This window comes from Phoca vitulina, unplaced genomic scaffold, assembly GCF_004348235.1.
Source record: "Phoca vitulina isolate PV1807 unplaced genomic scaffold, GSC_HSeal_1.0 scaffold21, whole genome shotgun sequence".
Classification (NCBI taxonomy): Eukaryota; Metazoa; Chordata; class Mammalia; order Carnivora; family Phocidae; genus Phoca; species Phoca vitulina.
This window is the reverse complement of record NW_022589724.1, coordinates 20819796-20845894: the sequence shown is the minus strand read 5'-3', so window position 1 is coordinate 20845894 and position 26099 is coordinate 20819796. Positions and strand designations below refer to the sequence as shown.

Below are 26099 nucleotides of genomic sequence, written 5' to 3'. Positions count from 1 at the left end.
CCAACTGGCTCTCCTAACTTGGCTCATCAGGGGAATATGGATGGTGCCAGGCCCAATCTTTCCATGGATGCCTGACAATGGTTGTGTCGAGAATCACAGGAGATGAAGTCATTGCTCCCAGAAATAGGCTGATTGAGAAGACGTGACAACAACGCGAACAGCAAGGCTGGAGACTCTCTCTCACCATGTGTTTCTCTGCCCTGGGAAGCTGGGCCAGGCGTCCTCTGGGAAACAAATCGTGCCAGGAACCAGAGCCAGAGCAAGGAGCCTCTGGGAGCCGTGGTGCCCCGGGGCTGCTCCCTTCAGGGACTACGCTGCAGAGGCTCCCTGTCCTGAGCCTCAGTGAAGTGCCCGACCTGCCCCCTGGCCCTCTCAGGCCTCCTCCCACCAGTTTTCCTCACTCCCTCCTGTGCCCCACCCCTCATCTCTTCTCAGGATACAATACCCACAGTTCTCAGCCCCTCACACTCTCGTCCTCTCCTGGAGGGCAGGCCTGCCTAGATTCTGGGGAGGTGGGAGCTTCTACTGGCTTAGACAAGACTCTGGGCTACAGACATCTGGTTCAAATCTTGCTTTTGTCATGTTGCAACTGTGGACCATGAGCCAGTCAGTCCCCCACTCTGAGCTTACCTTCCTCATCTGTAAAAGCACACAGCAATGTGCCTACCTCACAGGGTAAGGGTAAATGAAATACATTGATTTGTTCATTCACCAACCTTGTGGCGGGCCCTATTCTAGGGGCTGGAGACACATCAGGGAACAAGACATCAACTGCGAGCTCCCCTGGGGCTTATAATCTAGTTAGTGTGGGGGAGGTACACAAATATCTGCATGATACTATCAGGTGAACTCAAGTGCTAGGGTCTAGGCTAGAGGGAGAGGAGGCTGCTTGACACATGGCTGAATGAAGTGAGGGAGCAGGTCACAGATGTCTGGGCAGAGTGGTCAAGGACAAGAGAACAACAGAGGCAGAGATCCTGGGCTGGGGTACTCGAGGTGCAGGGGAGAGGGATGGGTCGGGGAAGTAAACTCGACAAGGCAGGCAGGAGGGAGCCTGGAGTCCAGTTGGAAGGGGTGGGCCATAGAGGGGTGGGGGGCAGCACTGAAGGGGAGCAAAGCCGGAGGTGGAGACCAGCCTAGTGGTGGGCTGCAGGGTCCTGGCACAAAGTGAGCCCTCACTTCATTCTTCTTGTCCCTATTCTTATCACCATCAACACCCCATCACCCCGACACTGGTGCCAAAGCCAAAAAGGCCATCAGGCAGACCTCTGCATCCCATCTTAACAGATGACCCAGTACCCAGCGCCCTGCTCAACATCCCCAGAGCAGTGACAGGCAGGGCCAACACTTGGCCCAGACCGGGCTCTCCAGCCTGAGCAGACGGGTCTTCTCCATGTGACCTGCCCTTCCCCGACCCAGGGCCCAGTCCTCAACCAGCTCTGCGCCCCAATCCACACAGGGCCCCCAATCCACACAGGGGGAGGGAAACAGGAAACCCCAACCAAACAACAGCATCAGCGTTTGCACCGCACAGATTTTCCCAGTTCTATCCGGTTTCTCACTTGTTGAGAGGGAGGTACTTCAAGCCCCATCAGATGATGGACCAGAGTTGAGAAAAGCTCTTTCGAATCCTAGGTTATTCCATCTCCTCCAGAAGCTTCCCTGAGCCCAGGCAAACACTCCTCCCGGGGCTCACCTGCCCCCCAGCCCCAAACAGTCCCTTAGGGCCAGGCTCCAGGGTCTCTGCCTGGTGGCCCAGCTGGGCCCAGAGGGAGCTGCCAAGTGACAGCCCCCAGCTAGAGAGTCTCACTGAGGCTGCACACGTCTCTCCCACCCCAGGCTGGGAGCTCCTCCAGAGCAGGCAGGGACTGTAGCTGACTCCTGTCCCTGTCCCCAAGGCTGGGCACAGGGGAGCAAAACCAGAAATGACTCAACCCAAGGGCCCCCTGGAGAGTCCTGTCTGCATGAGAAGCCCGGTGACAGCCATGCAGCCTGAGTTTGGAGCCCCCACCATGGCACCACCTGGAGAGCTGCCCAGGCCCAGAGCTGTGCGGCTGGAGGGCGTGACGGGGGGGGGGGGGGGGGTTCTGTGTTCTGGGCCAGAACAGCCAGCTTCCCCCGCCTCCCCTCTCTACAGGCTAAGGAGGAAGGACTACGCTGGCCGACATGCTCTCAAGCACATAGACACAGACAGTACTTTTTTACCTGCCACGAAAAGTCTGCAGAAAAAGCCGCAGCCAGCAGTAGGCAGTGGGCTTTGCGGGGTGGGGAGGTTCTATGGTGACAGTGGCGTAGAAGGGAAAATGTCTCTTTTTGCTTGACACGCCCCTGTATGGCTGGAATTTGGTACTCTGTGCTTGTATTTTTAATTACCTTTACGCTAAAAGACTTAAAAGTAAAGTAAAACGAAGTGGACGAGAGGGCATCTGGGAAGGAATCTGGAAAGCTCTGGTACCCGTTCCGCCCAGAAGGCCGGGCACCTCCTTCCGTTTTGTTTCTCCTGCCTGCGCCGCACCCGGGCCAGCTGCTGTGGGCTGCCCCACATGCTGAGGACAGAGCACGAGAGGGAGGAGGCGAGGCTGGGAGAGCGGCCAGGAGTGCCCGGCCTCCTCCGACATAGGCACTTGGGGATCACAGAGTCACCTCACCTCTTCCCTGACTGCCCCTTCCCGCTTTGCTGCCTCGCTGCCCTTCACTCAGAGCCTGGGGCTGGACCCCGCCCCGCTTTGGGGGTTGGGTCTGTCTACCCCCTCCATTCCTGGCACATCAAGTCCCTGGGCTTCAGTCACCTATGTTTCTCTGGCCCAGGGCCCTGCACACAGCAGGTGCTCAATGAAAGCTTGCTAGACAAATTGCCAGGACAATCTGAAGGATCCTTGCAGCAGGTGATCATTTAGAAAGAAATGAAAATATGGATTACGGAGGGAGTGGCAGACAGGGTGGAGAAACAAAGAAAAGTTAGGCCTGCAGGCCTGAACAGGAAGACACCCAGACAGGCTTTGGCCAGAGCAGTTCAGACCCTTTGAAGAAGGCAGGACCCCTGCAGAGGTGGGGAGAAGTGAGCCCCCTTCTGAGGGTTTAGAACTTCCTGTGCCTGAAGGAACTACAGGGCCAGCAGGAGAGCAAATGCAAAGGCGGGGGGGAGTCCTATACACACACAGACCCGCAGACAGATGGACAGTCCCGTCAGAGCTGTGTAGTTATACCTTTGCTAAAGATCTGGATACCATGTGTCCCAGGGCTTTCTCTTAAATACCTCTGACCTTTCCTCCCTGAGCTCTTCCCTGACCAAAGACTCTTATTCACCGTGACAATGCTGGGCAGAAACACCTGGCTAGAGGGACAGGGGACATAGGCTGAGCAGGCTCAGGGTAGCCTGGGTCAGCCTGCCACTTCTCCGCTCTTCCAGGGCAGCATTTCACACCAACTAGGGTTAGTCCCTCTCAAGGCATGCACAGCTTCCAGGCTTCCATAATCGGCGTGACTCTACCCCTACCCAGACTGCCACTCCAGTCCCCTTTGCTCCGGTCCCCAGACTGTCCTGAAACACTGGTGCAGATTTACCCAGCCACACCTCTGCCCATATGGCCCCTCCTCCAGAAGGCCTTGCCTACTCCCCCCTCTGCCCACCTGGGTTCTATCCAACACTTAGATAAAGGTCTCTAAACTAAAGAGTATGGGCTGTATTTGGTCAACATTCAGGTTTTGTTAAGCCCACATAGCGTTTGACATTTTTAAGTTTTGAATCAATTGGCAACATTTAAAGATGTGAAATTTTAAAATGTCACCCAAAACGCTCTAGATTTCTGGCTTCTCTTATACATCCAAAGACCTGGTGACACATAGTACAGAGGCTGCCCACCCCCCCAGCAGTGCACACACTCTCCAGGTTACAAAGTGCCCCCCACACCTGTGGCTGCTTCAGCCAGGGGTTCCTATCGCAGCTGGCAGGACAGGGGCAGGACCCACCCCCACACATCTCTCCAGGGACACACTCAGCACCTGGCACACAGTAGGGACTTGCCTATCGTTTGTGGAATAATGAACAAAGACACAATGTCTCACCGTGCCCGGGATCTCCTGACTGCTCTCCACTTCCCCGCAAGACCCCAAGCATTCCTGGGGTCCCCCCTCCCACAGCTAGGCACACACGCAATGGGGGCACTGGGGTAAGCCATGGGGGCTGTATCCAGATTCCCACGTCAGTAAGTTATGTCTTCTAGAGCCCACGCAAAACAGAGCAGTGGTCCTAGCATGCCCCCGCCTTCCACACAAGTGGCAGGATTCCAGGCCAGCCCACAGACACTGATCCCCAGGACTTCTGTTAATCTGAAAAGGAGAAATTCGGCAGCAAGAACTGACAAAGCCAAGGCTTCCTCAATGCCCGCCTGCAGGAGGCCTGCCCCCCTTTGAAGCCTGCAGCCAACTCTTCCCTTTTTCTGGGTTTCCAAGGTCAGAGTCACATTGGCAGGAAGGGTTCTCTTTGTTCTCCTGCCTCTGACTTACCCCAAACAGTCACTGTCCCAGACAGCCAGCTCCTCAGCAGTGGCACAGGGGGCCCCTGCTCCTGCTGGGGCAGAGCAATAAGAAGGAGCCAGGTGCTGGCTGTGGCCCCAGGGGCCCTGCTCCTGGGATCCGGAGTCTCTGCGGGCCCGGCTTCCCTGCTGGCCTGGGAGCACCATCTCTGGTCCACAGTGCCAGTGCTCAGTGAAGCTGGTGGCAGAAAGAGCTGATAGCCCCCGGGATGCACTCACAGTCCAGGGGGTGGGAACCCGCTCAGGATGGGCTCAGCCTGGCTCTGCCCCTCACTGGCGGATGATGTGACCTCAGGCTACTTGCCTCCTCTGTGCTTCGGTTTCCTCGTTTGGAAAATGGGGAAATGAATACCTGATCCGAGACAACCAACCTAAAAGGACCCAAAGGAGCTTTGTGAATCAGGAAGTGCCACGCCAAAGTCAATTATTCCAGCACCTGGTGGAGCACCTGGCATGCAGTTGGTGCTCGATGTATCGTTCACGGTGTAAGCATTTATCGGGCCCTTGTGCTAGGCCAGAGGCCCAGAATGGAGGCCTGCCCCTCAGTGGGGCCCACAGACAACTATCATACCCTGAGAACTGTCAGGAAGTAAGATCAGAATGCTGTGAGACCTACAGGGGGTCGTGGGCTCCCCAAGGAGCGGGTGAGGGACGCAGGTCTTCTAAGAGCCCTCCCTCTCAGCTGCCAGGCAGCAGAAGCCAGAGTTGGGGCTGCCCAGCTGTAGGCTGCCTGGTACTCGACTCATTTCCCAACAGGCCTAGCTCAAAGAGAGCAGCCAGGCCCGCGTGGCAGCGACCCCATTCTCTGAAGGTGCCCACTGTGCCGTGTGCACCCAGACACATGTGCCGGGCGACTCACAGGGACACGGCATCTCTGTAGACCAGACCCTGTGCCACACCTTTCAGGTACACTCTCCTAGTGGCGCCCACACCTGGCGGGGGAGTAGCTAAAATACTGGGCTCCGGGGCGCCGCCCCTAGAGAGGTGGTGCTGCGCCATCCCCAGCAGGCAGTGGTCGGCAGAGCCTGGAGGGTCACGGGCCGAGGTTCCCGTGCTGGCTGTGCCCCTCACTAGCCCATGAAGCCTAGCTCATGGGCACTTGGTTTCCCCACCTCTCAGGTCACCTGATTCAACCCAACACACAGGGGACCGCCCAGCTCACCTCTCTGTATCCACATCTCCTTACCTCCCACTCCCTAAGCTCCCAGCCCTTCCTCACCTCCCACAGCAGCCTCACATCCCAAGAGGACAGGAAGATTCTAACCTCTGAGCACTGGGCATTTGTTCATGGGGTCCCCTCTGCCTAACCACCCTTCTCCCCCTCTCCCTCTGATGAGCTGCTCCTCTTTTAAACCTCAACTCCTGTCACTTCTGTGAAGTCCTCCCTGATTCCTTCCAAGAAGGCCCAACTCCTACCAGCCCCCAAGGAGAGAAGTGTGGAGAGAAGGAGGCAGGGCCTCCAGCTGCTTGTGTGCCTGGGGATGTTCCTTCCCCACTCTCGGCTTCAGCTTCCCCATCTGTGACAGGATCTCTGACTTCTTCTCATTCTAGAGCCTTAGGGATTAGTTTGGTTACGTGCTCTGTTGCGGGGTGAGGAGTGGTGGGGAGGGTCTCCCAGTTCACCCCAAGGTTCTGGGGGATTGTGAAGGAGCTAGACTCTACCTTGTTCTACCCAAAAGGGCAGGACAAGGACAGTTCAAGAGACCCTAGCCAGTACCCTCAGGAGACCCCACTTGCAGAGCTGACCCAATAATAACAAAGCACAGAAAGCAAGCACGGGAAGTGCGGAGCCAAGTGAAATCTGCCTGAGACTGGAGCAAGGGGCCGAGGGCAGGCTCCAAGCAGAAGGAGCAAGGACTAGACAGATGGGCAGGCTCCAAGCAGGAAGAGCAGGGAAAGAGAAGGAAGGAGGCACTCTAGAGAGGGCAGCAGCCTGAGACAGGGAAACCCGCTGCAGGGCAGGGCTCAGGCGTCTCAAGTGTTGCTGCGCATATCTCAAGGTGCTCTGCTAAGCATTTAGCCACAACTCTCATTTATTCCTCTTGGTATCCCTGTGAGATAGGAATTGCCCTTATCCCCATTTTACAGAGTTAAGCAAGTCCCCTGAAGTCAGAGTTGATGAGAGGCCAGCTGAGATTTGAACCCAGGCATCCACTTGCAGAGTGAGTCTGAGTAACACGAATAAACAGGGACGACCGGAGCAGAGAGGCTCAGGGGAGCGGGGGTGCTGCGAGAATGACAGTCTGGGGACTCTCGAGAGACTTGTTAAGACCTAGAAGTCAGGCTTTGTTTCCTTGCAGCCGGGTCTTAAATGGCACCCAACCGAGGCCGATGTTGTTGCTGAAATCTCTCCAGGGTGACCCCACCCATGCTCGGGAGAGTCCAAGGACCCCAGCCCCATACTTCCCTTGCACCATCCGCCTAACGGATGCAGGAGAGCGCGGGGCTGCTAATGAGTGCAGGAGCGCGAGGAGCAGGGGAGGGCTCGAGGCGCAGGGGAGGGCACGGGCGAGCGCAGCCAGTCAGGAGCCTGGGCTGTCAGCGGCCACACGACAGGCTGGCGCGGAGCTGTTGCCAGGGCAGCCCGGAGATTCTGCCTTCGCAGGCAGAGTGATTTAGAGCCCGGAGGTCTCTTCTGGGCCACCAGCTTGGCCGGCCAGGGGCTCCCCATCGAGTGCCTGGCCTTCCGAAACCTCAACACAGAATGTCAGGGGCCCCACCATAGGGGGGCTACCAGCATGAAAGGCCATCAAGACAGAGAGAATGGGCAGACATCCCATGGTGGAAACAAGTCCCTTGTCACAACACAACCCAAACAGAGACCCCGGCTGGGGGCTTGAGGGTCCGGAGCCAGCAATTCCAACAACCCAAGTTCATCTTGCAAGACGCCCAGCACGACAAGTGGTGGCGCCTGCCCGTCGTCTGAGGGCCTGGACCGGCAGCACAGGCAGCCCACGGGACTGGGGGCAGGCAGGACCAGGAAAGGCGGTGGAGGAGGGGGGGCTGAGAGGGGACGGCCACGAGGAAGGGGAAGGCGGGATCCTGACTGCAGTCCACCCCCACCCCACCCCGCCCGGGCCTCCCTCTGGGGCCAGTAATATAGCTGCCATCCAGCAGGATCGGACACAGCAGCCAGGACAGCTCCGGGGAGGGAGCGGCGACCATGCCTGGAGAGGCAATGTGATGTTCAATTACGAATGTGCACACGTCCTGCGAAGTAGAACGGGGTCCATACGGACACATATTAAGGCAAACGGCTGACAGTGGGATAAAAATGTGTGTGAAACTTAGGTGAATCTACCCAAAGGCAAGTTTGCAGACCCCTCATCAGGACCCCAGCATACTAGGGGTGGCCGCAGGAAGCGTGTTAACTAGTTTTCTGTGCGCCTGCGCCAGAAAGGACGCCATGTTTCCTCGTTTAGAAATGTGTTTCCACCAGTGTAATGAGCGGCTTTGAGTGACTGGATAAAAAGAGCATCAGGCATCACCATCCTGTCTGTACCTGCCCTAAAATTCAGGCGAGCTTAGCAAGCCAACCCTTCACATGCGGCCCCTTGGGGTCCAGAATTCTTTTGATCCTGAATCCCACCACTCAATGGAAAACCCTGGCCCGAGCCGATAAGGAGGTCCCTGCCATGGTGCCGCACGAGAACATGCTGGGCCATGAGAACACTGTGGCACCACCTGGGAGTGAATCTGTGGCGCAAGGTGCTTTTCCAGGGCAGAAGGACAAAGTTGGCGGCTGCCAGGCTTACCAGACGCTATGGGGCTGTCTTTCTGAGAGTGTGCTAAAATGTGTGTGCACAGGGCAAGGTGCTGTATGAGACTTGCCTTCACTGAAACTCTCTTCCCGGTAGTAGCAGGGGGCAAAGAAGATAGAGTCCCACCACCACTAACGATTACAGGCTACAGAGATTTACGGAAGGAACCCAACAACAGCTACGCGGCCACCTTGACTTAGGAGGGAGAGGAGCAGGGATGACCGATCGGAAATGTGTGGTGACAAATCACCAGGCTTACTGTTGAGCAGCCCGGGTTCCCCAGGTTGGTCAAAGAACCAAACTCAGGGGACAGTCCATTGTCCACCTGCAAACAACAGAGCACCATGAAAACACAAGCCCGAGAACAGAGTGCCCAAGCTGGGGCAGAATTTGAGGGATATAAGACTCTGGAATCCATCCATCGCCCGGTGGAAGAAAAAGTGTGTGGAACAAGACTTGATCTGGCTACTTCTGCTTCGCATCTGCCTGGGCTCAGTTTGCCACCATGGAAGAACAGGGACTGACTATGAGGAGACTCCAGATTTGGTACCCAGCGTCAGAGGTGTTGCAGGGACCCTGAAATACCACCATGAGTAGGTCTGGCCTGCTTGGTTTTCTGAGAGAGGGACTGGCTCCCCGAGAAGAAGGAACAAGACCAGAAGGCAGACCTCAGGGCACCAACTCCAGGGGGTTACTGATAACTCCCTCTGGCAGCACACTAGGAGCTGGGACAGGACTAGATCCCCTCTGTACCCTCAGGGCCAGCCACAGACCTGCCCGGAACCCCACAGGAGATGGCCTGCTGTATATCTGAAGAACTAAGCAGAATTCTTTTGGAAGTGGAATCTGAGCAGGACAAAGGGCCCTCAGCTGGGGCTCTTCAACCAGACCAAATAAACACTCAGCCTCTGCCAGGGGGGCTGTGGTTTATATTTGGAGAGGGGTAGGAAGAGTCAATCCAATCTGAGCTTGGGCTGAAAGTGGGCTTTCAGCCAAGAGCAGTAGCAAAGCACCATAGGCCGAGTTCCTGTCTCCTCTGGGGCTCAGCTCCCCACATTGCTTTGTCCTACCAGTGTCCCTGGGGGCAGTGAGGCTTGGCTCCCCAAGCTGGAGCAGGCAGTGCTACAAGGTTACTCTGCAGTCTGATAACCTGCCACCTCCACCACCAACATCCCTCAGAGGCCTGGGACTCTTCCAGAGAGGGGAGAATCCACAGCTACTCGCTGGAGATCTCAATACTTCAGTGGGTCTCCGAATCATGCCAGAGCTTGTCAAGAATACAGCCTGGAGCCAACTCTAGACCTGTGATTCTGACCCTCTCAGGTAGGGCTCTGGAATCTCACCAGACTCCTTGGTACCATAATGCTCTGCTGTCTCCAGGGACCAAGAAAAGGTGGGATGACCTCTGATGGCCCCATCCCAGTGCTCAAAATGAATACTTGGTTACGCCCCCATCTGCAGCTGCCACTTCCTAAAACCCTAGGAAGTCCATAGGTCCCCAAACACCTTGAACTGACCACACCTCCATCCCACTTCTACAGGCAGCCCATAGGCCCCACCAGATGACAGGCCAGCAGGGATTAATGGCAGGGAATAAACCAACCCACTTCATGGGGAGAGAAGTGCGTTAGAGAATTTTTTCAAAAAGGAGTCATTAGTTGACTTGGCATTTTGATCAACAGAAAATCACCCAAGTCATGTTGCCATTAGGAGGAAGCAAAGCCCCCCAAAAGCAGAGGTCTGGCTTTGGGGCTGATGGGGCTCCCTCTCTCTGGAATCTGGGATCTCCCCAGCTCAGGAACTTCTTAGGCCCCCAGCCCTACAGGAGTGCGGTCCTGGAGCTGGCTGTGGAGACTCCTGCAAGGGCAGCAGGTGCCAAGAGCAGCTCCCAGGCCAGGCACACAATTAGTTACAGAGGCCTGGGTTCAAATCTCTGCCATGGAAGGCTACATGATCTCTGGCGAGTGTCTTAAGCATCTTCAGTCTTAGTTTTCTCACTTGTAAAGTGAGCAAGTATCCACTTCCTAGGACTGCTGTGAGGGTTAAGGCCACACAAGCCCTCTTTTAGCTCCTTGCTCCCAGACACACTGGGTCTGCACAAGTTCTTCCCTCTGCCCAGAAGGCTCTTCCCTAAGAGCTCAGCCCACTCCTCCCTTCCTTGGGGAGGCTGTCCCCACCACCCCAGCCAGATCAAACCCACTAGTTCTAGGCTCTCCCGGCCCTCAGGGCACATACCTCAACCGTAATGACACCTTTACCTGTGCGACAGTTTCGCTGCAGCCTCTCTCCTCCACCCCGGGAGGGGCCAGGGCTGGCTGTGCTCACTCCTGCATCCCCGGAGCACCGCCTAGAATGTAGGGTAACTGAACAGTATCCCCCCGCCTTGGGGCCAGGCCATCGGAGCTCCCTGTCCCACCAAAGACTCCAGATTTGATCCCCCAGTAACTCTGATTCCAACCCCTGTGATACTCAAATCGGTGCCCTGCCCTAAAAGGACCTCCTCGGACCATCCACTACCTCTGGAGACTCACAATGCTACTAGCTGCTTCCTGAGGCTCAGCCTCGCATGGCTCTCCAGATTTCTCATAGTAACACCTTCTCAGAGTTTCGGAAGCAAACCAAAGTTATTTGCCAACTATTTTCTCCCATTAATCTCACAATGCACTTGCTATTCTCCCTCCATAATGACTCATTTAGCAGCAACAGAACAATTAGGCAGACCACAGAATATTGATTTTCTAAGTGGGAGAAATGTCCACACAAACATCTTTTCATGTCTGTCTTGGGCTGTCTCCTGCTACGTGATGGGGTGGGACCCTGGGAAAGCTTGGCCGCATCCGCTGGCAGGGCATTGGGGTGTCACACAGAAGCGCAAAAGCATGGCGTGTACAGGGGCGCCTGGGTGGCTCAGTCAGTTAAGCGTCCGACTCTTGATTTCAGCTCAAGTCATGATCTCGGGGTCATGGGATCGAGTCCCCTATCAGGCTCCACACTCAGCAGGGAGTCTGCTCTCTCTCTCTCTCACCCCCTCTCCCTCTGCCCCTCCCCCCACCCGTGCTCACTTGAGCTCTAATAAATCCAAAAAAAAAAAAAGCATGGCGTATGCAAATGTGAGAGTGTGTGTGTGCACAAGAGAGATCATAAAATTATCATGTGAAAACCACGATGATCCCATATGACCTAAGAACATTAGGAGGCAGGCACCATTATCACACCCATTTTAAAGATGAGGAGATCAAGGTTCAGAGATTCGGTGACTTGGCCCAGATCACACAGGAAGTTAGGAAGCCTGATCCACACCGAGCTCCGTGTGTCAGCAGAGCAAAATTCAGTTCATCAGGGTGTCCTTGTAGTGGCTTGCTCTCCAAGAGAACAAGGTGGCCGTGCCACTTGGGGGCAATGCAGTCCCTTTCACGGTGTGACCCAAGGAGACTCCTGAGACATAAAACAGTTGGCCTAGGTCTGGAGTCACACCTCAGCCTCAGTGCAGGCCCTAAGCCTAGCCGCTGTAAACAGGTTCACCCCAGGCCGCCCCCGGCCATCCACCAGGCCTGGGCAATAGCTCTCAGAACCACCTAGAGCAAAAGATGGTAGCTGGACCCACCTGCCCTCCGCCGCCCCCTGACCATCACCACCCGCCTGAGACAAGTGCCTACCTAGCTCCTGGGGCACTTCTAACATCCCCACCCTATAAAAAAGAGAAGGCAGAAGAAAAGAGAGTCAGGAATGGCTTGGTGAGTGGGACACCTAGTAGTTTTATGTCCATATCTGCATATGGCTCCAAAAGCGGGCCCCGCAGCTAGGATACTATTAAACAGGGTTTTAGCTTACCTCCTACTTCCCACTCCCGGAAACTTAGAACCAAGCTGGGATGGGGGCTGTGGGAGGAACAGGTCCCTAATGTCCCAAGGACCAATGCCAGCCAACATACTAACCTTCATTTGGAACAAACGGTTTCTTTGTGGCCAAGGGAAAAAAAAACTAAAGGTCCAGCTAGCAGACATGGGTTTAAATGCCAACTCTACCACCATCTATGGGCCTTGGGGTGAGATAATTATCCACTGAGTCTCAGTTTCCTTAACTGTAAAATGGGATAATCCCTGCCACCTCCCTAGCTGGTATGAGGGCCAAATGGTAATGATGAAATGCCACATACATGTTGGCTAGGGAAACTCAACAAAGGGGAAGGTTTCCAAGAGTTGGCACTGCCCAGCAGTGGCATGGACATCTCCCCATGACTGGAGATGAGCAAGCAGGCCCTGGAGTAGTCCACGTGGATGGATAGGAAGCAGAGCGTCCTATACACCCTCTAGGACACCCAGATGCACATTAGCACATTCAAGGCTCCCAGGACTCAAGCATTGAAGAAACTTACTTGCTTTGGTTCACTGGATGTTTCCCTGACCTGTTTGAACTATGGAATCCCCTCATCTCTTAATGGTCAAGCACTCATTAACATCTACAAGAATGTGGTGTTCTGTGGAAACCAGTTTGAGAAACACTCCTACAGAAGCTTTAGACGATGAGAGGAGGCAGGGTGGCCTTTCAAGGACACCACAGGCTTGGAGAGACTATAGGAACTTCCCTAATGTCAACAGGTCAGGAGCAGACCCAGCCCTCAACCTCCCTTTCTAGCATGGCAGGGAGGCAAGACCACATCTACAGAGGAAAAATTCACTTCCATAAAACAACATAAAAAAGGGACTTAGAAACCTCAGATACAAGTCACTCTCGAGCCACTCCTGACCTCAAGAAACCCAGAAACTTGGAGGGACTGAAAAAGAAGAAAGGCCTCGAGCAGAAATGCCCCTTTGTCCCCTGCTCCTGCCTGCAAACTCACCACCACTGCCCTTACCCTCTGAGTCAACAGTGGTTCCTCCAGGCTACCAGAAAAGGGAGGTAAGTCTCTACAACAGTTGATCACACTTCAAAGAAGAGTTAGTTTGTGGGACCACAGAAAGCAGGAGAATAGAGAATCCCAAATCGTTTGTGTGCCCGAGACCCCATTTGTGGGTCCTGGAAGAAAGTAGCAAATGTATTACCAGCCCCGCCCATTATGATGTTACAGGCATCACGCGGACCCCCCCACACACACATAACCCAGTGCCCTCTCCTCTCTCTGGGGTGGACTCCATGCCAGGAAAAGCCAAGGAGTCCGGGAACCATTGGCTCCCTGGAAGAGCTCCGGCAAACCCACCCATGGCAAACCCATCCATAATGGTGCAGTCTTTGCTCCCAGCAAGGACAGAGCTTTATTAATTATTCAGGGGACGGTGCAATTATGCAAATCAGTGGGCAGCCTCTGCCCGGCTGTTGCCTTCTGCAGGAGTCCAGAGGGGGATGGGGACGCCCAGAGCAAGCAGGGAGCCCAAGCTGCTGGGAACAAGAAGGGAGCCATCCAGGCCGCAAAAGGGGAAATAAATCCCTCATGCGCCGGGCCCACAGAAAACTGACCAGAACCAGCCCCACCCCACAGAGGAGAGCCGGCAACTGCCCTGAGGAATGATTCTGAAGATGTGGGGATGCCTTTTTCCAAAACAACATACCCCCATACCACCTGCTGGGCTAGCAACGCCATCATTCAAAGCTTACTCCTGTAGGTCCTGAAGGCGTGGAATACTTCCAAAGATCCTTCTTAAAAGCATGCTTCTAAGCAGAGGTAAGATCTCAAATTAGTGTTTACTAAAGAATGTTTGGCGGAGCACTGCGGCTCAGCAGATGCTCCTGGAGTGGGGCACGGGGACAGGAAGCCCTGGATTAATCAAGATGAAACTGGTTTCTTTACTTCAGGGCCTCTCAGGGCCTTCAATGTCCTGGATCAAAGAATGAGTCGCCTAGAGTGAGGATGCCCACAACCCCTGAGGAGGAAAATACCTAGCCTCACCTCCAGGAACCTCAGGAACCGAGTTTGAGAAACTCTGGCCACATTGCTCACTAAGCCCCCTACCAGCTCCATCATCCCTGGACTCTGAAATCCCTCAGACTGGGTTTTCACCGTTCTCATAAACAGCAGTCAAAAGTGTGGCCTCCACATCCCAGGGCAACTGGGTAAGACCAGCTCAGGCAGCTTGCATGGGCCGCGGGCAGAGCACCCGACCCTGTCCTGCCACTGCCCCGCGCCGACTTCCAGCCCCCTCGCAGGCCTAGCAGCTGTGCCGAGCACCATCTCAGGTCCACACCGGCCTCACAGGCCTCATCAGTCAGGAGTGCGGCCCCAGCCACAATCAGCGGCCCCGTGGGCGCCAGGCTCCCCATCTCCCCAGAGGTCCACAACAAAGGCTGGTCTGGGGAGTCCCTGCCCGCCATCACCACTCTGCTTTCCCTTCGCCCACCTGGGCAATGATGAAAGTCGACTCTATGTGCTGACCCTGGGAAGAAAGGGAGGTGCAGCACGAGGCCAGTTGGCCGGCCCATGACCTCTCCACCTGCCCGCTCACCCAGCACTACAAATTAATAGATCTAAATGCAGCCACAGCTCATCAGCTCTGCCAAGAGAAAAAGAAATATGGGAGCCCAGAACCCTGAGGGGCCCATGGAACTAGACACGTATAATCACTGATTAAGTACAAATGCAGGGAACAGTCACCAAGTGGGCCCTACCCTCACATCCTGGAGAACCCCCCCCCCTCCAAACAATGAGGCCAGGAGGAAGGCCCGCCTCCATGTCACCATGGCCGCAGGACCTGAGCACCCATAACAGCCCCCGGGAGCTCTCGTGTTCTCTCAGCAGGAAGACAGTAAACCACTCCAGAAAGATCTAGGTGCAAATCCCACCTCTGCAACGCACATGCCGTCTGACGCAGGGCAAGTGGCTTTTACCTGACGGAGCCTGGGTTTCCTCATCTGTAGAGAAAGGAGAAGGGCAATGCTGGGCGGCGGTTAAGAGCACAAACTTGGGAGCCGGACTACTTGGGTTCAAATCCCGGCTCTGTCATTCTAGCCGTGCGACTGCTGTGTCCCGGCTGTAAACCTGGGATGACAAGAGCGCGCGGCACACGGGCTGGTGGGAGGGAGGCGCCCAACGGGACGTGCCCGTTGTGTCAGCTGTCGCACTAAAGAGGGCCCAGGCTTTGAGTCTAAAGAGACCTAGATTCTAAATCCATCATGAGGGTAATCCCCGAGAAGTGATTTTACCCCTCCAAGGCCAGTTTCGTCACCCGTAAGATGGGGGGAGGATGACACGAGGGTAGTGGAGAGGATCAGATGACGCACACACAGCGCACAATGCCTGGCGCGAGGCAGGACGCCTCGTAAGCGGCGGGTAGTTGACTGGCCGTGCGTCTGTAAAATGAGCGTGTGAACAGACACCACGCAGATAGTGATTGACAGCGGGACTTTATATCATGAAGCCAGACAGCCGGGGTTTGAATCCCAGGTCGGCCACTTATGAGCCACAGGACTTTGGCAAGCTGCTCAGTCTCTCTGTGCCTCAGTTTTCTTCTCTGCAAAATGAGGACAGTAATAGCACCCATCCTTCACAGTGCTGTTGTACGGATGGAATGAGAGAATGCAGGCAAAGGCGTCGGGCGAGGAGGCTGGCCCCTCTGGAGCGGCCCCTCGGGGCAGCACAGCACCAAGAGAAGCTTGCCGTGAAGGGCGCCAAGACGAAAGGCACCTCGTCCGCCTGGCTTCCACGGCTCCGTTCCACGACATCTCCGGGGACCTCAGGCCCTTAAGGCAGCGCAGCAAAGCCTGGGAAAGACAACCCGCCACCCTGTACCAGCTGCTTTCCTTCCAGGAATCCTAGAATCCTCAGCACCGAGACATTAGTTTTTGGTTCTGCTTTGTTGAGATGGGGAAAGTGAGGCTCAGAGAGAAGCAGTGCGTGGAGTTGGGCCTTGGGCCGACTCTGGGTGACTGCCTCAGGCGCACGTACTATTGACCTCCTCAGCTACTGATGGCCCAGACTCCCCCTGCCCCCCATCCTTCTCCCACAACTTCCAGAGGGCACCTGGCCTCACTGGTGAGGAGTCCAGCCCACCCCACCAGGCCTGGCCTCTGCACAGACAGCCATCGCATCCCTGAGCAGAAACCCTCCAGGCTGTGCTCAAAGACCTCCACTCCCAGGTGGGGACCAAAGGTACCTGGTCCGGCCCTGAAATGCTGGCTAGTCCTGTTCTATGGGCTTTGACTCAGTGGACTTGGCCTTGAATTGCATGACTGCCACCTGCTTGATCCTGGTAAGTGACACCACCTCTGTGAACCTCCGTTTCCCCTCCTGTAACTGGAGAGCTGGCAAGACAAGTAGGCCTTGGTGGCACGGGTAGGCCGGGCACTGGGCCTGGCGTGAGAAGACACGTTCTAACTCCAGCTCTGCCCCTTCACCTCTCTGGGCCTCACCCGCCTCACCCGTAAAATGCAGATCACAGTCATGCATGCCCTAACTGCTCTATGCACCGCTGGGAGACCAGGGGCACTGATGTGAGAGCGTTTTACAGAGGGGAGCCCTGTGCAAGCCCAAGAGGGAGCTACTGGCACTTCTCTAGGATGGGAAGGTTCACTTCAAAAGCATCATTAAGCTTAAAAAGAAGGGGCATAGCATGATAATGGGGGGATTTTAGGCATCAATCAGGGAATGGGTTGCCAGGGCAGGAGGTCCCCCAATGTGTGACTCTGGGCTAGTTAAGCTACACTCTTGGAGTTTCGGTTTCTACATCTAGGAAATGGGAAACAAAAAACCCTCTTACTACGAGGCATCAATAAGAATACAGCACAGGCCGTGGCTGGGCAAGTCGCTGGCATACCCCTGGGGCACAATTCCTGCCCCTGTGCGAAAGAAACAAACTTTGGGCAGTGGTTCTCAAACTCCGTGAAACACGACCACTCCACCAGTGTCTAATTCTGGAAGGTCTAGGCTAGGGCCCAAGAATCTGTATTTTATCAGGGGCCCCAGGCAATTCCTCTTCATACAGGTCCTCCCTGCGGTGGGCTGGTCTGTGCTGCTCATGAGCCAGGCCCTCGGCTTCTAAGGCACAAGGGAAGCTTCAATCAGAGCCAATTCTGGGGCCCAGTTTCCTGATGAAACGTGGGGAAGTTGGAAAAGGAGGAAGAAGACAGGAAGGGGAATAAGGAGTAGGGAGTGGGACTGTGAGCAATCCATTAATCAATCCCCTCCCTAGCCAGAAACGATAATTGAGGCTCATACATCCTTCACGTGCTAACAGTCTGCAGCTGCAATACAAAGCTTTGATTACAAATGTCAAAAAGACAGGGCATGAAATTAACTTCCCCTTAGTCAGTGGGCACAGGGAGACACGGCACTAATTCACTGCCCTCAGTATGCAAACTCCCCACGACAACGTCGCATCAAATTAGGGCCTGCGCTGCCGGGTGGCATCTGTATCCTTGCCCAATGTGCTCTTTTACAAGTAGGCCGGGCCTGCAAACAAGGGCCCTGAGGGTGTGAGAAAGGTCAGGCCAACAGACAGGTGACAGGTGCAGGGTTAACTGGGAGGTGGCCAGAGCCAGCTGGGAGAGGGGGCCAGAGAAGGGCTCCTCAGCTCCCCTAAGGGGGCTGCCCACCAGAAAAGGGAGGGGAGGGAAATCATCCTGACAAGGAGTTAACTCACCCACAGAGCATTTGATGCAGAGAAATGTAAGGCCCACTCGCTAGCTGGGCCAATTCCTGCCCCGCTAGTCCCTGGAGGGACAGGAGGACAGACTGAGAGCCCCAGTGGTTTTCTGAGGTTGATCACACTGAGTTAGCAACCGAGCCAGGCCCAGGAGCCAAGTCCCCATAAGTCCTGCACTCTGTCTGCTCTAGCTTGGTCTGTGGCAGTCAAGGTACAAAGGGCAGCAGGAGGCTGGAGGTGGCAAAGCCCTGCTCAGGCTGCCTTCGGGAGAACCTTTAAGGAATAGGGCTTTGGGGCTGCTCACGCAGTTATTCACTGGGCAAACCCAGAGCACCTCCTCTGTGCCTGGCACAAAGTCCTCTGTTAGAGCTTCCAACCAGCCCACCCCATGCTGCCATCATCAGCTGAGGTCTTCGAGGTAACAACTCCAGGAGTCAGCACGCAGGCTTCCTGAGCGGGTGCAATTGCGGGTAGGAGGGGAAGACCTATTCTTGGCATGCCCCCAGGAAGAGGCTTGACCTCTAGCCTTGGGGTCCCTTCCTACCCTTCCCCAAGAATACCCAAGGTATTCCCAGGCAGGCTGCCATGGACCTTGCAGCTGGGGATCCTGTCTCCCTCTTTCCCCTGGTCCTCATCCCACCACCCACCTGGCTCAGAGGGGACCTCTGGCACACAAGTGGTGGCTTCCACAAGGTTTGCCTTCCAAACGCCAGGGACGGTTCTTCTGTGTGCATGCCCAGGTGTGGCATGTGGTGTGAGCTACAGACACGACATGGCAGGCAGCCAAGGCTGTGTCCCGTGCTATGTGCGAAACACTGTGCGTCCACCCACAAGCTCCCGCCCACACATTCCCACAAAGAACAGAGATTCCCTCTATCTCAGGAGGGGATGGTAACACAGGCCATCCTTCTGGCACTCCCAGCTGGCGGGGAGTGGGGGGGTGAAACTGAGTTTTCAGTCTGTCCTTTGAGGTTGGTGGACAGGCTGGATCACAGGTGACTCCACCAGAGCAGAGGGGGAGCACAGAGAGGAGGGAGCTGGCCCCTGGTAGAGATTTGGCCCTGCAGGAAGCTGCCCCACGCTCCTAGGCTCTTGGAAGGGGTAGGGGTGGGGGACTGCAGGAAGCAGCCCAAAGGCACTGGAGAAGTAGGGAAGGGGTTACTCTTCAAGGCAGAGTGGCCAGTGACTGTCCCACAGCTCAGGCTGGGAATGAGGCCCGGGCCATTCCTCACAGATGGACAGACTGATGGCCAGAAGACCAGAGTATCTTCATACAAGTGGGGGGGGGGGGTCTCTTTCACGCAGCCATGGTTGATCTCCACGGGGCAGTAAGCGGGCAGGTCAGAGTAAGGAAAGAGCTAAGTGTGCCTTGCCACCTGGGACAGAGTCGCCAAGCCAGCCAGGGGTGCTGAATGTTTTCCTTCTTGCCTTTTTGGTCCCCCTATGATCTCCAGCTCTCTTCTGTGGCCTTCTAAAATAGCCATTAATTAAAACCTGGTAATTAACTTTCTGGTTCAAGTAATATTTTGCAAAGGAATTCCATTAAAGAGTCGATTTGCATATCCTCAGACATAGGGGCCTGGAAATAAGTGGGTTACTTGTGGAGAATGCGATAGGCCCCTTGGCACCCCAGGCGTGGGCTCTGCTGGCCCCTGAAGGCACAAGGGGATGAAGAAGGCAGCTGTCCTCATGGCCAGGTATATGCCGAGCCCTGAGGTTCTCCCCAAGCAGGTGGGCAGTTTGTTCACAAAACTGGCCAGCTCAGTGGCCACACACCCAGACTGAAACTGCACACAGATGTGCACATGTGACAGCTCAAACACAGAACACACTATACACACAGTATGACCTGGTATATGCAAACACACACACACACACAGCAGTAGACGTGTACACATAAGAAAACAGACAACAATAATGATAGCAGTCAACACTTAGTGAGCACTTATTAGATTGAACCATATGTCTATATTCGACCTACAAAAACAGCCACTTCATATGGTCCAACCCAGTATGAAGTGCCAGGCACTGTTCCAAATGCTTTACATGTGATTAGTCATTTCAAACACACAGACGTGTGCAAGGACATTTGCATATAACGCACACACACCTTCATAAGGGCAGGTACATACTTGTAAGACATACAAAAACATGCATGCACAGATGTACAAATGCTTACGAGCTTGTACAAAGAAAGGCTTCTCCAACCTTTGAAACCCCCAGCCTGGGGCTGATCGCATTCCCACTAGCTAATTTCCACCGTTCCTAAAAATAATGCCCAGCTCGGATCTCTGGAAGATACACGAGGGAGCCACAGATCTAAAAGGAGGGTGATAAAAATGAGAAAGCAAAAAATAAATTGGTTCTTCCCTATGTCCAGGTTGTGTTCTGTGGCTTTCCCCTCCCTCTCTGGAGATGAGGCTCAGAATCATGTGCTCACGTGCGGGGCCTTGGTCAGCCCTGCCCCGCAAAAGTGCCCATGGGGCTCCAAGTACAATGTTGCAGACAGGGTAGGACCTGCTCACCAGGCCTGGCTTCTGTGATGGTCCCACCTCCGTGCCTTTGACTGCATGCCTCAGTTTCCATGAATCTAACAACCCTTTCATTGCTTACCTACCTTGCAGGGCAGACCTCTCAAAATGCTGTGTAAATGCCAGGCCTCCTTAGAATAATTATCGGATTAAGAATTAAACCTGATTCTCTTATGGAGGGGAAGGGAGGAGAAGGGAGAGGAGAGCTGGGTGAGCCTTCCTTGCAGGTAATTAATGAATTCCCTGCCATACCTCTTGGAAGGCAGGAGCCCATTTAACCAAGATCCACCTACATGGGCCTCTCAGAGCTGAGGGAGGCCGCACAGAGCAACGAAGAATCCTGCAAGGGGCTTGTCTAAGAACGTTCAGAAGGCAAAGGACAGAATTAGACAAGACTCAAAAGAAGCAGCACTACTGGCCATTAAACGCCAGAAAATAATATTCAATCCCTAACAAGCAATGAAATGCAAATAACAAAGAAATGCCATTTTTCTGCCTATTTGAACGACAAAGATCATTTTAATGACACCCAGTGTTTTTAAGGGTGTGAGGAAACAGGTGAGCACTCTCAAAAATCATTGGGGGAGTATAAATTACTACAGGCTTTTTAGTGGGGCGCATTTTTATCAAAAACCTGAAATTGTTTATATTCTTTGACCTAGTAATTCAATTTCTAAGACTTTATCCTATGGAAACAGAGACGTGAACAAAGATAAATATTCAAGTATTTAATTACCAGCATCATTTTTAATAAAAAAACACTGGACATAACCTAAACATTTAAATGATTAAAAACAAGTATGGCCCAAACATAGCTGGAACAATGGACTTTTAAAATACACATAGAAGTTTGTCATCATCCCATCCCACCCCCCCGCACCCCCTGATGTAGACAGGAACAAGGGTCACTCTGCCCCGCTAGTTACTGTATTCAGGTTAATAATGATTCTCTGTACAACCCTTTTTACTTTTCCAGGGACAGCAACATCCAGTATCTCTCAGAACCTCACAGAAGAACATAGCATGATTGCCTGATATTAGTCCGACGTTGTAGATGAGAAAACAGAGGCTTATCAAAATGAAGTGACTTTTTCCCACCTATGGTAACTCTCACTTACTGAAAACCTACAACATACTAGTCTAGCCTCTTTCACGTGTTATTATGCATTTAATAACATTTTAGAAACATTTAAGAAATGTGCAAGACCTGGTGTTGGTTGCCTAGGAAACAGCACTGAATGGGACACTCTCTATTAAACACATACTGAATATATTAACATTAACGTTTCCAAAGACATTATCATCATGAGACCCATTTTGCAGATGTGCAAACTGAGGCTCAGAAAGCTTATGCGACTTGCCCCAAGAATGCCTGGCTTCAAAGCCACACACTTCCCATTATTCCCAGAGACTATCTAAATTGCACAATCATCTCGACGTCACCCAGGGGAAGGCAGAGGACCAGACACTCCCTGTCTATGGCAGGGGAGGGAGAGAGGCAAGAAAGGCCAAGCCCTTATGCCCAGCTCCTCCGGCACCTACTGTCAACAACTAGAGCAGGAAAACGGATCCCACCTTCTATTTTCCGTTTCCCATTAAGCTTCTTCCCCTCCGCTCCCCAGGGACTGCCTCACCCAAAGGGGCTGAACTGATTCCTGCCTACTCAGGGCCACTTGGGGGTTCTTGAAGGCCCCCACCCCCACTTCCAAGTATCTCCCTCCCTAGCTTTACTCTGCCTGGAATCCCACCGTTAGTAACTTTCAGGTGTGGGAACTCCAGGCAACACACATATTCCTGAGAAGGGGTCATCAATCTCTAACTCCGCACACAGCAGCCCTGCATGCCTGCACCTGGCTTGCCCACGTTTACAGGATCAGCTCTGCACCAGGCCAACTGGGAAGAATGCGAAGGGGGTATGGCCACTTCAGAATAACTACAGGGGTAAAGGAACAGGTTGAGAGCCAGAGGGGGCATACTCTCAGCACCCGCGGAGGGCCAGAGTCACCCAGAAACAGCAGCACCGGGGCAGTATAATATTGCCGGCTGACCCTCCTAGCTACTCAGGACCATTAATAAATGAGTGACTTGGAAATCATCTTCTGGGAAGACAGAACCACCACATTCTAGATGGCTTTTACCAACATTAAGACAGCCTTGTAAATGAAGCAGCAACACTTCCAGCCTGCAAAACAAAAAAATGCTTCTGCCAGCACACCTTTCACCTGGAAAATCCCTGAGCACCATTCATTTCCCTTATCCAGGAGGCATGATTACCTGTCCTTGGTGCTTACTTCCAAAACCTCCAAAGAAGAAATGAGTGTCTAAGGGGGCCAGGGATTTTGGAGACCAGCTGGAAACCTCCCATAAGCCATTTCAGGAGAATAAGTACAAAGGCTCAAACCTGTCCTGTGGCCCTCGAGCCCCCCCGGAGCCCAGCTGTGCCCACCAAGCCCTGGCTGGCCTGACCCTGGCCTCACAACCAAGACATCGGCCCTCTCCCCCAACCAGCAGTGCTCCACGGCCCCACACCTGGCTAGACTCCTTTCCCAGGGAGCCAAAAGATTCCAACACAGAACCAACTGGTTTCCAGCCTCCAGATGAGAGAATTCCAGCGCAAAAAATAACCTCCACAACACAGCAATTTGCAGACCACAGTAGACAGCATGCAACAAAGCCGCTTCAGCGGCCCTAAAGCAGACAGCGTTATCCAAAGTCTGAACCCAACTGGCCGCCCCAGAGTGCCCCATGCTCTTTACTGACAGGGAGAAGCCACGAGGACCAGGGCTCACACTTGCTACCCTAGAAGCTTCCGCCCTCCTTCCCATGCCTATCCCTTCACTGAGGCTGCACTTACCCCCCCTCCCTGGCCAGGAACATGGCAGCCCAGTGGGGGTCCCCTGGAACCAGGACCCAATCCCCTCCTCACTGCTAAGCCAAGCCAAAGGCAGCCCATTCTGTCCTCCCAGCCTTCAACAGTACAACCACACCACGTCGGAGTAGAGGGAGGCTCCTCTCCACTCACCCAGGTTTGACCATGAGGGTTTGGGGAGGGGGGTTCCACCATAGTTGGTTTTACTCAGCCAAGTCCACACAGGACGACTCCAGGGACTGCCCCAGAGAAGTAGCTACCCAAGAGAAATATCTACCCATCCATCCCCGAAGCAGCTGATAAATCTATTATTTCTAAGCCAAGCAGCAAAGCAGGAGATCCCAGTCTCCTGACAAAGCCTATTTCAGCTCCAAGGCTGGGTCCAGGGATTTCAAACTCAGTCTCTCTGCCTGTCCGTGAGAAATCTGGGCTCCCTTCCGGTGCCAGAGAAGCCACCAAGCCAGATTTTGTTTATAGAAAATTAATAAGACAATTCCACACCACTGCCAGTGACATTCTGCTCCAACTGCTACTGTTAGCACCGTTTCTAGAAATGAGCTTATAGTTTCCCTCCCGAACCCCAACCCTCCCCGCCCCCACCTCTCGCCCCTTAGGCATTGTAGCAAGGCTGACCTGACCCGAGACCAAGCTGGGCAGGACCTGCTCGAGGTCATCTGGGCCATGCCCCGACCTCCAGCCAGGAGGCTGGGGTGCCAGCCAGCACTTGCCGGCTTCTGGTGCAGGCCTCCCGCTGGAGGGAGGTAAACATGGCATGCACGCTGTCTGCTCCCGGGAGGGCAGACACACTCAGAGGCCGGACCGCCTGCTGTCTCTCCTGCTCCCCGGACAACCGACACATGCACACAAAACGGGGTACGTACACAAGCCCCCTCATGCGGGTGCAGAGGGTCCTGACCCCCGCCAAGGAAAGCGCAGAGAAAGGCATATTCCTGGGGGAGAAAGCCGGAGGCAGGGGCCGGGCGGAGGGAGGAAAGCAGCAAACCGGGTGGCCTGCCGCCCAGACAATAACAAAGATGGGAAGCGAGATTTTCAAAGACGCAGTGGCTGCACCCAGCGCTGAGCTCTGGCCTGGCTGCATGCTCCTGCCAGGGCACGCCTGGTCCCCCGGGGCACCACGGCCATCAGAGAAAGGCTGAGGGTCCTGCCTCAGGCTGGGCTTGGCAGCTGGGGCAGGAAACCAGCTGCAGGCAGCGGTGGGGATGCACTGGAGAGAGCAGCTCTGGGCTGATGGAAATTAAAGGTCTAGTAATTCTCCCCGGGGATGGGAGGGGTGCTCTCCAGGAAGATGCTAGGGGTCAGTTAAAGCCACTCAACCTTGGGCAGGAGTTGGGCTATAACTTGTACTCCTCTGCCTGATGGAACCAACGGGGAGGAGAGAGACGTTTTTATTCTACCTGTGCCTCCCCTACAGGGAGTGCCAACTTGCCAATCATACTCAGGGGCACAGCCCTATGGAGGCAGATGCCAGGGGCCTGAGATGTCAGGGCTGAATGCTGAAAAGGCTCCTTGGTGCCTGCCTGTTCTTTCACCTCCACTAGCTGAGCACGGACACGTTCTAACTGGCACCGGAATCTATCACGGTGCCTGTGCCCAAGTGGAAAGGTGCCGTGGCAGGTACGGCTCAGGGAGGGGGACCCGGCCCAGAGACTGTATCCGCCCAGTGCCCCCGCACCCGGACAGGATGGCTTGCCCTTGCGAGCTGAAGCCTGCTCTGTTGCTGGTGACTGGGAGCAGGCTGAACCACCTCCTCCCTCTCCTCCTCTGCCCCACAAGCCACCTCCCCCTGGAATTTCCACACCTGCTCCTGGCTTGCCCAGGAACAGGGAACAGGAGACACCCCTGGGAGTGGAGAGGTGAGGGAGGGAAGCAGCTGCCCAGGCTGGAGAGGATGAGGCCCTTCTTCCCTAGCCTCAGGCAATGCCCCTGAGCTCAGAGCCCCGGCACCGCCCCCTCTGCTCGCCCCAGCCCCCAGCGGAGCACGCGCCCTACTTAGAGCAGATGTGCCCCCTAAGCGGCCCAGCCCCCTGCTCCTCCCCTCCAGATGTTCACCCTTTTCCTCACCACTGGGTCTCGGCAAAACCCAGCCGAAAATGCCTTTTGTATCGGACAGCCGGAGGCTCCAGAGGCAGGGGGATGGGTCCTGGGGGTGGAGGCGCCACTTCGGTCCCCAGCTCCGGGCACTGCACCGCCCGGGAAACAATGCCCACCTCGGCGAGGCGAGGCGAGGCAGGACTTCTCGGCGAGGGCACTTCGCGCCCGGCCTCGCCCCGGGCCGCGGGCACCCCCTCCTCACCCCGCGGGAAGAGAGAAAGGTCCTCTCGCCGTGCCCCCCCCGTCCGAGGCGGCCCCACAAGTTGCCGGAGGGCGGCGTGCGGTGCCCTCCGGCTTCCAGCGCGCCCCAGCCCCGGCTCTCGCTTTGTCCCCGCGCCCTCCGGGGCGCATCCCGGGGCGGGGGCGCGCGGAGGCCGGGCCGGGCGCTGGCGGCGGTGGGCTCACCTCTCATTGTCCGCGGCGGCGGCGGCGGTGGCGGCGGCGGCGCTCCGGAACCCCGGCAGGATGTGGCGGAAGCTGTGGTTGCGGTCCAGCTTGGGCTGGCTCTTGGTGCGCTTGATGGAGCCCTTGAGGCGGCGGCTGAGGAAGCCCTGCGCGCGGGGCGACAAGAGGGGGAAGGGGAGGCGGGGTTAGCGCGGCGGCGGCGGCGGCGGGCCCGGGACCCGCGCGGAACCCGCGCCCTGGCTCGGGCGGCCGCGCGGCCGAGGGCGGGCGCGGGCTCGGGCTCGGCCCCAGCTGCTCGCGGCCCGCGCCGCCCG

At 55.3% G+C, this 26099-nt stretch overlaps 1 protein-coding gene across 4 annotated transcripts in view; it reads right to left on the bottom strand.

Annotated features, from left to right (window-relative positions):
• DAB2IP (DAB2 interacting protein) overlaps nucleotides 1-26099 on the bottom strand; it is a 186999-nt gene that overhangs the window by 56540 nt on the left and 104360 nt on the right. For all 4 annotated transcript variants that reach the window (XM_032418216.1, XM_032418215.1, XM_032418218.1 and 1 more), the window contains exon 3: nucleotides 25786-25931. In XM_032418216.1, the coding sequence (XP_032274107.1) occupies nucleotides 25786-25931 (146 nt within the window). The remainder of the gene's footprint in view (nucleotides 1-25785; nucleotides 25932-26099) is intronic.